This window comes from Caretta caretta, chromosome 1 (assembly GCF_965140235.1).
Source record: "Caretta caretta isolate rCarCar2 chromosome 1, rCarCar1.hap1, whole genome shotgun sequence".
In the NCBI taxonomy this organism is placed as follows: Eukaryota; Metazoa; Chordata; order Testudines; family Cheloniidae; genus Caretta; species Caretta caretta.
The window spans coordinates 280,935,392-280,948,107 of record NC_134206.1 but is presented as its reverse complement, the minus strand read 5'-3'; the positions used below and the strand labels follow the sequence as shown (position 1 = coordinate 280,948,107).

Genomic DNA, 12,716 nt, shown 5'->3' with positions numbered 1-12,716 from the left:
GTGAAATTTTTTTGTTGTTTTGCAATTTTCCATTTTTTCCCCAATGAAACGCCAAACCCCAAAAATGTTTTGGTTTTTCATTTTTCTGATTTAAATTGTTTTCCTTTCTCAACCTCCTACATCATATACTATTTTTCAGTGGCAAAATGGTAGAAGGAAAAAAGAGGAGAGAGGAAAAGAGAGACAGGGAAACCTCACAAAAATATGAAAATATTCAAAACAGAAAATTTTTGTGACTGAAAACTTGATAAAAATCATTGTAGAAAATTTTGGATGAATGAATAAATGTTCCTTTTTTAAACCTACAGGATGAAAATGATTTCTGAATTTTCTATTAAACATCTTTACCATTTTTTAAACCAGTTCTATGCATTACCTCCCAGGACCCAGGCCCTAAAATATGAAATGACTTTGGGCCAAATCCTCATGGCAGAGTGCAGCCTTAGTAAGACGGCTGGGTATTGGGCAGATAATTGGAGGCAGAAGGAAAAAAACCTCCCCCTCTCAAGGCTATGAAGTCATAGAGGCTACTTCAATTACTCTGAGGAGCCTTCTGCACCCTTTTCCACCCCTACTGCAACGCAGAGAACTGGCCATTGTATGCAGCTACAGATACTTTGGCTCCTTGTTCATCCTTCTCTTGTAAAAATTTGGCTGCTTAAAAAGATACTTAATGGTTTTAAACAAATATTACACACATTTAGTGTTACCATAATACCCCCCTGTCCCCCAGTGCTTTTTATTAGCTCCATGATTAATCAGTGAGAATGCTTTAGGGCCATGTGGAAAGAGCTCAGATTTGCAAATATTTATTACAGAAATGAGATGTGGAAGTTAATATGTATTTTAACATCTGTTTTTGAGAAAAATATATTTTGTAGTAAATAGAGGTGAGTGTGGCTAGCAACACAATCACTGAAGGGATATGATAGAAAACCAAGGGCTACTACTTTGAGGACAATGTACTGCATACGTGATATTGAACTCCAATACACATAACAACATCTGTAGTAAGGTAACGATATATGGACATATGCGGTGAATCCTTAACATAGTCCGAGATGAGGGCCACATAGCCCCGTCATGTTCAGAGGCCCTTGTATGCTACGTATCTCGTGAAATATTTATGTTTTGCTGTCAACTTACTGTCAGTTTTCTGTAGTGATATTATTTTTCCAGTGTAGAAAATGTAGTCCACACACATTTCTTGACATCATACCTACTTTTTTAGTTTGTAGAACCTTTAGGGATCTCATGTGTGGGACCATTTTTGTGTTCTAAGTCAAAATGAAAATATGTCAAGTAGAAGGTTTTAGCGTGTGCATAGAATTTTGTGTTAGAATTTGAAGGGCTATGCTTTTTGACACACAAGCCATGGGAGCTTGTGCCTGAGGGCTTGATCCTGCACTTCTCTCTCCAGCTGAGTTGGCCTTTGAGCCCCAGAAATTTAATGAAAAATGAAAAATATTAGGAGAATATAACCTTTTAATTAAAACAAAGATTCTATTCCTTTTCCTTGCAAAAATGGCATTGACATGTAAACCAATATAATCAGGAGATAAGCTGATTGCTGGGGTCGAATGGAATAGCAAGTTTAGTTCCACCTTTGCAACAGGAGACTGAGACCTAAAGAGCACACTTACCCATCCATACACACCTTTTTATAGGAAATGAGTCAGTTAAGCTTGGTGTATCCCATAATATCATCTTGCTAACCCATTCCACAATATTTAGGTTAGCCCTGGGCATGGTGGTGTGATACTAGTTGAGATGGATTAGTACGTTTTGGGGGAGTGGATGGCAAAAAAGGTGTTTTGGTAGCCTGCCCAGAAATGCCAGCTCTGCCACCAGAGGGAAATGCATAATCAGACCCAATATGGTTTTCAGATAGGCAAGTTCATCAGCAGCAACTGATTTTCTTTGAATTGTGACGAATATTAGCTCCATTCTTTCCCTACTTTTCTTTTTCCAAAATTTTGTGTTTGTGTGTGTTATAGAATCATAGAAGTGTAGGACTGGAAGGTCTTCTAGTCCAGTCCCCTGCGCTCAAGACAGGACTGAGTATTATTTTAGACCATCCCTGACAGGTGTTTGTCTAACCTGCTCTTAAAAATCTGCAATGTCAGAGATTCCACAACCTCCCTAGGCAACTTATTCCAGTGTTTAACTATCCTGACAGTTAGGAAGTTTTTTCTAATGTCCAACCGAAACCTTCCTTGCTGCAACTTAAGCCCATTGCTTCTTGTCCTGTCCTCAGATATTAAAAAGAACAATTTTTCTCCCTCGTCCTTGAAGCAACCTTATATGTACTTGAAAATTGCTATCATGTCCCCCTTTAGTCTTCTCTTCTCCAGTCTAAACAAACCCAGTTTTTTCAATCTTCCCTCATAAGTCAAAAAGAAAAGGAGTACTTGTGGCACCTTAGAGACTAACCAATTTATTTGAGCATAAGTTTTCGTGAGCTACAGCTCACTTCATCGGATGCATACTGTGGAAAGTGTAGATCTTTTTATACACGCAAAGCATGAAAAAATACCTCCCCCCACCCCACTCTCCTGCTGGTAATAGTTTATCTAAAGTGATCACTCTCCTTACAATGTGTATGATAATCAAGGTGGGCCATTTCCAGCATAAATCCAGGGTTTAACAAGAGCGTCTGAGGAGGGGGGGGGGCAGGAAAAAACAAGGGGAAATAGGTTACCTTGCATAATGACTTAGCCACTCCCAGTCTCTATTAGTCTCTATTCAAGCCTAAGTTAATTGTATCCAATTTGCAAATGAATTCCAATTCAACAGTCTCTCGCTGGAGTCTGGATTTGAAGTTTTTTTTGTTGTAATATCGCAACTTTCATGTCTGTAATCGTGTGACCAGAGATTGAAGTATTCTCCGACTGGTTTATGAATGTTCTAATTCTTGACATCTGATTTGTGTCCATTTATTCTTTTATGTAGAGACTGTTCAGTTTGACCAATGTACATTACAGAGGGGCACTGCTGGCACATGATGGCATATATCACACTGGTGGATGTGCAGGTGAACGAGCCTCTGATAGTGTGGCTGATGTTATTAGGTCCTGTGATGGTATCCCCTGAATAGATATGTGGGCACAGTTGGCAACGGGCTTTGTTGCAAGGGTAGGTTCCTGGGTTAGTGGTTCTGTTGTGTGGTATGTGGTTGCTGGTGAGTATTTGCTTCAGGTTGGGGGGCTGTCTGTAGGCAAGGACTGGCCTGTCTCCCAAGATTTGTGAGAGTGTTGGGTCATCCTTCAGGATAGGTTTTAGATCCTTAATAATGCGTTGGAGGGGTTTTAGTTGGGGGCTGAAGGTGACGGCTAGTGGCGTTCTGTTATTTTCTTTGTTAGGCCTGTCCTGTAGTAGGTGACTTCTGGGAACTCTTCTGGCTCTATCAATCTGTTTCTTCACTTCCGCAGGTGGGTATTGTAGTTGTAAGAATGCTTGATAGAGATCTTGTAGGTGTTCGTCTCTGTCTGATGGGTTGGAGCAAATGCAGTTGTATCGCAGAGCTTGGCTGTAGACGATGGATCGTGTGGTGTGGTCAGGGTGAAAGCTGGAGGCATGCAGGTAGGAATAGCGGTCAGTAGGTTTCCGGTATAGGGTGGTGTTTATGTGGCCATTGTTTATTAGCACTGTAGTGTCCAGGAAGTGGATCTCTTGTGTGGACTGGACCAGGCTGAGATTGATGGTGGGATGGAAATTGTTGAAATCATGGTGGAATTCCTCAAGGGCTTCTTTTTCATGGGTCCAGATGATGAAGATGTCATCAATATAGCTCAAGTAGTTAGGGGCGTTAGGGGACGAGAGCTGAGGAAGTGTTGTTCTAAGTCAGCCATAAAAATGTTGGCATACTGTGGGGCCATGCGGGTACCCATAGCAGTGTCGCTGATTTGAAGGTATACATTGTCCCAAATGTAAAATAGTTATGGGTAAGGACAAAGTCACAAAGTTCAGCCACCAGGTTAGCCGTGACATTATCGGGGATAGTGTTCTTGACGGCTTGTAGTCCATCTTTGTGTGGAATGTTGGTGTAGAGGGCTTCTACATCCATAGTGGCCAGGATGGTGTTATCAGGAAGATCACCGATGGATTGTAGTTTCCTCAGGAAGTCAGTGGTGTCTCGAAGGTATCTGGGAGTGCTGGTAGTGTAGGGCCTGAGGAGGGAGTCTACATAGCCAGACAATCCTGCTGTCAGGGTGCCAATGCCTGAGATGATGGGGCGCCCAGGATTTCCAGGTTTATGGATCTTGGGTAGTAGATAGAATATCCCAGGTCGGGGTTCCAGGGGTGTGTCTGTGCGGATTTGATCTTGTGCTTTTTCAGGGAGTTTCTTGAGCAAATGCTGTAGTTTCTTTTGGTTAATCTCAGTGGGATCAGAGGGTAATGGCTTGTAGAAAGTGGTGTTGGAGAGCTGCCGAGCAGCCTCTTGTTCATATTCCACACATGGCTAAGTCATTATGCAAGGTAACCTATTTCCCCTTGTTTTTTCCTACCCCTCCTCTCAGATGTTCTTGTTAAACCCTGGATTTGTGCTGGAAATGGCCCACCTTGATTATCATACACATTGTAAGGAGAGTGATCACTTTAGATAAACTATTACCAGCAGGAGAGTGGGGTGGGAGTTTTCATGCTTTGTGTGTATAAAAAGATCTTCTACACTTTCCATAGTATGCATCCGATGAAGTGAGCTGTAGCTCACGAAAGCTTATGCTCAAATAAATTGGTTAGTCTCTAAGGTGCCACAAGTACTCCTTTTCTTTTTGCGAATACAGACTAACACGGCTGTTACTCTGAAACCCTCATAAGTCATGTTTTCTAGACCTTTAATCATTTTTGTTGTTCTTCTCTGGACTTTCTTCAATTTGGCCATATCTTTCCAGAAATGTGGTACCCACAACTGGACACAATACTCCAGTTGAGGCCTTATGTCATCTTGGATCCTATCGTGCCATTTGTTTCTGTTCCAAACTTTCACTGGTTTCTACGGGGATCTGAAAGTACTCACAATATAAGGTCTCATCCTGCTGTGCTTCACTTGCATGTCTCCCATTGCCTTCAATGGCATTTATGCGTGCAGAACTGAGGGATAGGGCCCATTGCATTTAGATGTTTTATGTGGTTTGTTTTCTTTAGGTCTGGGAGCTCCAATAAATGTACATGAAGGTAAAGTTACCGATACTTCAATACAAATTGTTTGGGATCGTGCTGATGGAAATTTTCAGCAGTATGAAGTCACGTGTACAAATTGTGCAAGCACTATCATGGTATGTTTGTAAGAACATTCATTGTGTATAGTCAAGAAAGTTACTGTTGCACCCTTTCCAGTCAAATAAATTGTATCTGATGCTAACAGGTATTGACCCATTCAAAACACAGAGATGCTTCAAATAAACATTTTACTATTACTTAAAAAAACTTGCAGCTGTTCCATAGAAATACATAAGCTATAATGTTTGATTTGTAGGTCCAAAAAGTCGTGCAAGAAATGGCAGTGTTTTCCAATCTTATTCCTGGAATGCTGTACAACTTTACAATTCGAACAGAAAAAGAAGGTTTCAAAGACAGCCTTCTTGTAATAAAAGAAATAGAGACAGGTGAGACCTTACTGTTATAATTCAGTATATGTTTGCCTCTACCAATATTACTTGTATTCTCCTGCAGTTGCTTGAAACTTTTTTGTCTTACGTAGTTAGTTCAACCATCTTTGTAATTTCTTGCAAGTTCTCCTTCATTGTTATCTTCTTGGCTCTTTTCTTTGGCTGTTTCCATGCTCTGAAAAGCATATTTGGGTATGGTTATACTGTGCCATGGTCCTGCTAATGTTATCTTAAGAATTATGTTGCCAGATGTCCACTCTCATGACTGATATTGCACAGTGCTTGGCAAGTGTTGCTAGTCATTAGAGAAAGCAAGCAAAATAATTTGCCTTTCTTTAATGTCTGGTCCTGCTTGCTCAGTTGTTGAACTTGGGCAACTTTGTGTATTGTGGACCCAACTGATTCCTGTACGTGGGTGCAATTCCCATTGGCATCACTTTGGAGTTGCATCCATTTACACCAGAAATGAATTTGTTATATATTTTCTCCATCTTCAGCTTTGGCTTAAGAAATATCTATGTAATGGTTTTCTCTTTCCTGCAATATTGAAGTATCATTGGACTTCACATCAGTTGTGTTTTCTGTTTTCCTTTCTTTTCCAATCATGTCAATATTCTTAGGTGCTAACCATATCTGTTTTTTTTCCCACCAGAGTGGTTGGTCTTCCTTTCAGACAGGCACTCTAGTTCTCAGAAGCGTATATATTTCCCACCTCGGCTTCATAAATTCTTCTGTCATGGCCCTTTGATTTTAATCACACTTTCTGCTGTCTATCTCTCTGCTGCCATGATTTTTTTTCTTTCTGTTACACAACTAGATTATTTTTCCTTATAGCTAGCTCCTGCTCTCAGTTAAGGCCCTTTATCACTTGAATCCATGTTTGTTTGTAACTCTCTCTCCTTCTAGAATTATTTTCAATCCACAGCCTCTTTCAGTTTCAGAAGGTTCTCTCGCCCCTTACTCCATCCCCCGTTTGCACTCATAACTTACTTAGGCTGCTTTTCTGAAGACACTGCCAATTGTACTGTATTCAAATATCACCATCAAGTGATCATACTGCCACTATCTAGTACCATCCCCAGTTAATGATTTTGTGGTTTAGAGCTCATCAGTGTACTGCTGCTTCTTCCTCCAGTGAGTGTCACATTCCAATTGGTTGGCTAGTAGGGGTGACTCAGCTGTGGCTGTCAGGCTACAAAAAAGGTGTATTTTTGCAGTAAGATAATTAAAGACTTTCTCATAACACATGGGGCTGAATTAAGGAATATAGAGACTTACCTGGGTTCAGTTCCAGGTTCTAGAAGGGAGTGTGTTCTAGTGGTTATTGATCCTACTGTGCTGTTTGCCCCATTCTCTCTCTCTGTGCCCCTCTGCTCTTGTCCAACCCAACCTGGCTCTTGCCTGTCCTCCTCTCCTCTTATCCACCACACTTCCCCCTCTGTTCCTATTCACAACCCCACCTCCTGACCCCTTCCACTTCTGTTCCTGGCCTGTCTGTCTCTTTTTCTATCCTTCCTGCTACTCCTGAGAGTGGAGACAGAGAGGGAGCATGCCAATTCCCCACTAGTGTGAAGTCCTTGAGGGACCTTGTGTCAGTGACGTAAATTAAAGCTGCCCCTCCTGCAGCTTTAATTTGTACAGGGGGCCATGTGGCTGTAAATCAGGGAGCTTTGACCAGTTCCCTATTAGTTTTGCTCAGAGGTCTGGTACAGTGGAGAATCAAGCCCAGTATGTATTATTCCGTGTATCCCTGTGATAAGTATATTTTAGGGTCTATACACACTTTTCTAGGTGTGGTGTTTTTTGTTTTTTTTTGGCTGGGGGTAATTGGTGCTGTTAGCCCTGTAATAGAATAGGCTGTTTAAACATTGCTTTCTTTATTGACACAGTACCAAGCCCGGTTAAATATATGAATCACAGTAAAGACTCAGAATCAATAACTGTTACCTGGCCATCAGCACAAAATATTTTTGATGGATACATTATTTCAATTATCAGCAAAAGCTTCCACACAGAGGAAATTTTATCTTCCAGTGTAAGGTACGAGGATGATATTTTACTACCCAATCAGATAAATATATATAATCAGAGGTCACATTGCATATTTAAAGAGATTGTGCTGAATTATTATTTATATGTAATATTCATTGTTTGACAGGTAAGTTAAAAATCATAGAATCATAGAAATGTAGGGCTGGAAGGGACCTCAAGAGGTCACCTAGTCCAATCCTGCACACTAATGTTAATGTGCACTTACATACAGAAAAAAAATCTTAATCTTGATCAACAAACATCGTCCTCTTCCTGTTTTATGAATTACTTTTTTTTTTTAGAAATAAACGAATCTAATGGGCTTTATACATCGATAAACCCAAATTAAAACCCTGGGTCTGAACACCTACCCACCAGCCTATGGTCATGTCATGATCTGGCCCAAAATTTATCATCTCAGATCCATCTCTGTCTGAAATGAATTAATGCTACCTGAATGTTGCATATAGAGTGACTGCAGGATCTGAACCTGATTCCTGTAAGGAATTTAACTTACATCATATAAAAGCAATCTCAATGGCTGGCAGCATATGCATATAACTTTTGCATTAGGCCCTTGTAATATTAATTAATCTGTGAATGATGTACAGTAATAATATATATTTGTTTTCCAAATTTCTAAAAATATAACCATGTTTTTCTTAAATACATAGAATGTTCAGATTTGACAGTCTTTCCCCGGGGACTGACTTCTTAGTTAGTATTGTGACTACCAATGGATTAAAGAAAAGCCATCCTACCACCCTCAAGATTAGTACTTGTAAGTTCATGCTTATTTAATTTATTTTTCAGGGCTGCAGATAGTAAGTGCTGTTCTTTTTTTAAAGTCTTGGTTGAAAAATATTTTTATTTAATCCAGGAATCTTAAAAATGTTATGATTAAATCATACACATCTATAACATTCTTACTTTTTCAAGCTAAAGATCTGTAAACATTATGAAATAAATGAAAATATTGAGAAACAAATAATTTTCTTCTATGTTATTAAGGGAAGCTACATGTACTTAGATAAATGGTGTGAATAATTAGAATAAAATAATGTAAATAAAATTGCTTTTTCTACAGAATTTTGCATTACTTTAATCTCCCTAAACCAAAATATTTTTTATAATTTACTAGTTATTTTATCACACTGTACCTCAATCAACAACATGATATATTGTTAACACGTAGGAATGAATACAGTCTATCCTTCATTCTTCTGAGCTATGAAATGTAAACTTTATTTTCATATTTAGTATGAAATGTAAAATATTAATTTTAAAAATGTCTATAAAACTCATTCTCCTTTGAACTTGTCTAGACTATTCTGATATTATATTATGTGTATCTGTCTATTTTTACCTCAGATCCTGATCCACCCGCAGATTTACAGGCTTTTGGACAAGAAGAGAACACCGTATATTTGTCTTGGAAACTGCCAAGAGGAGGCTTTGAAATGTTTCAGGTGAGATAAATAAAGAATGTGTAAAAAGTAGTGCTGCCTTTTAAATCCTTTTCAGTTCTCAGTGAAATATACCATATACTGCAAAACCTAAAGGGATTCTTTTGTCTCTATATTTCACATTAATCTGTGAAAGGATTACTGTCATTTGAGGAAAATCAGCTATCTTTATATTAGGTACATATTACATACATAAAACTGTGTTAAAAGTATGTTAAGATTGTACTCAAGCACTCAAAAGTAAGGGAATGCCAGAATTAAGTTTACCCATACAATGTTAATTTGGGCCCCCCGTGCATGTGCATTATGATAGCGTCCTACCCAACATCACAAAATAAATCTGTAGGTGAACCTAGAATAAATTCCAGTCCTCCTGGGGCCAAATACAGTGCCTTAACCACAAGAGACTATCCTTTCTCTTCTTACAACCTTCTGCTTATTTGCATGAATGAAGTAGGGGCCCTGTAAAACAAACAGCATGTGAGCATGTAATGAAGAACAATAACAATGCTCATTTACAAGGTGGCCAAATTAAGACTGCATGAATAATCATAATTCTGGCATAATCTTTGTGTGCTCAACTTTACAAAGAAAACAGAGAAAACAGAAATTCCATCATGTGAAGCTACACTGATCTTCTGACGTGTTATCAGCAGGGTTTTAGCGTAGGAATTTTGGATTCACAGTGCGGACCCCTACCTGTTGAGCTAAACAGTAATTGACAGCAGCGGCAGTCTGTTGAGCAGTCACTAGATGGGACACATTACACACTTTGCCAATGGCTCATACAACTCTTTGCTTGACAGGAGTGGAATGCTGGGAATCAGGATTTTTTGGGTTCTGTTCCTGGCTCAGAAGTGGATTGATGTATAATAGTTACAGAAAGCATAGCCAAACATATATATTTGGCACATTCATTTTGAAAAGAAGTGTGGCCCAGTGGATGAGACTTGCCAGATCAGATACAGGTTTCTGTTCCGGGCTCTGTCAGAAGAGTCCTTGACTAACATCTGTTTTACCCCATCTGTAAAATGGGAAGAATGATATTTGCCTGCCTCTTAAATAGGGCCATGAAGCTCTTCTCAATATAATAAGGGTTATGAAGTGCATAGAGATATTAATATCAAGCTATGGAAGACGGAAGAGTAGAATTCATGATTTCTTTCTGGCTCCTAGGCCAGTATGGCCAAAGAGGGGTCTGGATACCTCTTCTTGTTGATGCTGTTGCTGCTGCTGTGTCCTAAATGGAACTCAAGGTCTATGGGACTTGGGAGCATGCTCAATGCAGATGGAAGCGCAATGGGGCCTGGGAGCATGCTCAATGCAGATGGAAGCGCAATGGGGCCTGGGAGTATGCTCAATGCAGTCGATGTATAATAAGATATTTGGGGCTAGGAGAATGTGTCATGCAAATGACATGTAGGGAGTTTTGTGAGGTTAGAAGCCTATTCAGTATAGTTGTTATATAGGGAGCTGTATGGATCTGTGAGCATGCTCAGTGCAAATGGAAGATCAGTGGAGCTAGGGAACATATTTAATGTATCTGGAATGTTAAGAGATTGTAGCAGCAAGCTTCTACCAGGCTCTACTGATGACCATCTATGCCCAATTTCAAGTCCCTGCTCCAAACCCCAAAAGCACCTTTTCAGTGAAACAGTTTTTTGGGGGGCGGGGGAGGGGAATCACAAATTAGTAAAACTCTTATTGTCCTGTAATCTGAGGCAGAAACCAAGCATGGAGAATTTCAACCCAAACAGGTAAAATCTGGCACATTTATAATTTAAATAGGGGATTATAATGGAAAATGTTATGCAACTTTACATACAGGCATCACTACATACTCTGCCTATATATAATGGTGGGGATTATCTCTATCTGAGAAGTTGGATACAAAGCTCTCTTAGATTATTAAAAATAGAAGTTTGTGCCCGCTGATATTGGAAATGGTAATTTTCTCTATATGTGCACTAAGGTTTCAGATTTGACCTGTGACATTGAGGTCCTATAATCTGAGTTTTCTTAATATAGCAGTTTCTTAGATTGGTACCTCTACTAGAGTAAGAATACAGTGTTCTCCATCAATCTGATTTACTGAGAGTGGCCAGTGATCCCAGCCACAGCACAATTCTTTCATGCATCCCAGATTATTTTACCCATTTTTAAAATAAATTCTCTTTGATTTTCTATGCAAGCTGAGATGTGCTTTTGAAATTGTTCATATGTGTTTGGCCAGGATGTATTTACCAAATCTTATGGAAAAAAATTGTAATCACTAATATTAATCTCTGTGACACAGTATTATTGTTTGACTAATCATAGAGGAGGCAGCCATGTTAGACAGTGTTTTTCCTGAATAAATGAGATTGTGTAAAACTTTAATGAGAGAGGCTTCAGTAGACTGGTTACGTAGCAAAGTGTACCTGCATAATTGGGATCATTTTACTAATCATTTAAAATTAATCATCCCAGCTCACCATCTTTCCGTGACATGTATAGTAGTTTGTAGAGTGAAGATAATACTTAAAATGTGCTTTCTTGTTTCATGTAAATGTAGATATTTTAATACATTACTTTGCTTTTAGTATTTTGCCACTCTCTGTAATTCACATGAGTAAACAACATTCTTCGTGGAGTTAAGCCCAAAGAAACAGGCACTGTGCTAGGGAGATACACAGGGGTCTGAGGGGATGGAATCCGCACTCCCGGTCACTTCATGGCTGTACCACTGTGCTTTCAGGTCACTCTCGCTCCTGTGATACTTCTCTTCACCCCCAAGCCCTCCTGTCCTGGGGGGAAGCAGCTGGTGGATCCGTGAAGTTGTGGGTCTACCTGCCCTGCCTTTCCTTTTCCCTGGCCCAACTCTTGCCCCTTAAAAACCATGCATGCTAAAGCACAAGTGGCTCTTACAGAGCACAGCTTGGTGGCACATGTGTTTGCAGACTTCCTTCATGTGCTTCTTAACTCTTGCTCTCCTGTGCTGCAGAGTTTCATTGCATTCAGGGCTTTCAATGCCCATGGAAGGGACTAGGGCAGGACTAGTCTCACAGACCTTGAAGCTGCCTAGGAATTTACATTGGGATTTTCAAAGAAGCCTGTGGGAGTTATGTGGCCAAATCCTATTTATTGGTATGATCCAGTTCAGTGGTACTATCCCTTTGTGGTGCTAGAAAGCAGTTATACGGCTTTGGAGTAGGATAGAGCTGCTGAAGCGTACCAATGAATGGAGTTGGGTGTCTAATTCCCTTAGGCTCCTTTGAAAATTACAGTTTTAAAGAATATTATATGATTTTTTTTCTTTTGGTCCAGGTGCACCAAGAGCTCTGAAGTACCTGGCCCCAGTCCAAAGTAAATCTATATGCCTGATCCTATCCATTAATTCTTGACCTGCTCTTTTACCCATTAGGTAGTTCTTATTCTTTACATCTTCATTCTAATCCAAATGGCTGGTAGGTGGTCTCCTGCAAAACTGGGGTCAGTACTGCTCTGTGATTCAGCTAGCAGGGGTTTGCTATTAGAGTGTATTGTTATTTTCCTTTAGAGCACAAGCACCTCACCTGTCAGCCATTAATGCGCTCCATCTGCCTGGGAAATGAATCTTCTAAAGTCA

General features: G+C 39.7%; 1 protein-coding gene across 13 annotated transcripts in view; it reads left to right on the top strand.

Annotated features, from left to right (window-relative positions):
- The window catches only part of PTPRQ (protein tyrosine phosphatase receptor type Q), a 208,856-nt gene that overhangs the window by 24,234 nt on the left and 171,906 nt on the right, over positions 1-12,716 (top strand). For all 13 annotated transcript variants that reach the window (XR_012666450.1, XR_012666451.1, XM_075124328.1 and 10 more), the window contains 5 exons: positions 5,149-5,279; positions 5,480-5,609; positions 7,502-7,652; positions 8,318-8,424; positions 9,015-9,112. Coding sequence is in view for 11 of the 13 variants with exons in the window: in XM_075124328.1 (XP_074980429.1) it covers positions 5,149-5,279; positions 5,480-5,609; positions 7,502-7,652; positions 8,318-8,424; positions 9,015-9,112 (617 nt within the window). In the remaining 2 variants the exon portion in view is untranslated. The remainder of the gene's footprint in view (positions 1-5,148; positions 5,280-5,479; positions 5,610-7,501; positions 7,653-8,317; positions 8,425-9,014; positions 9,113-12,716) is intronic.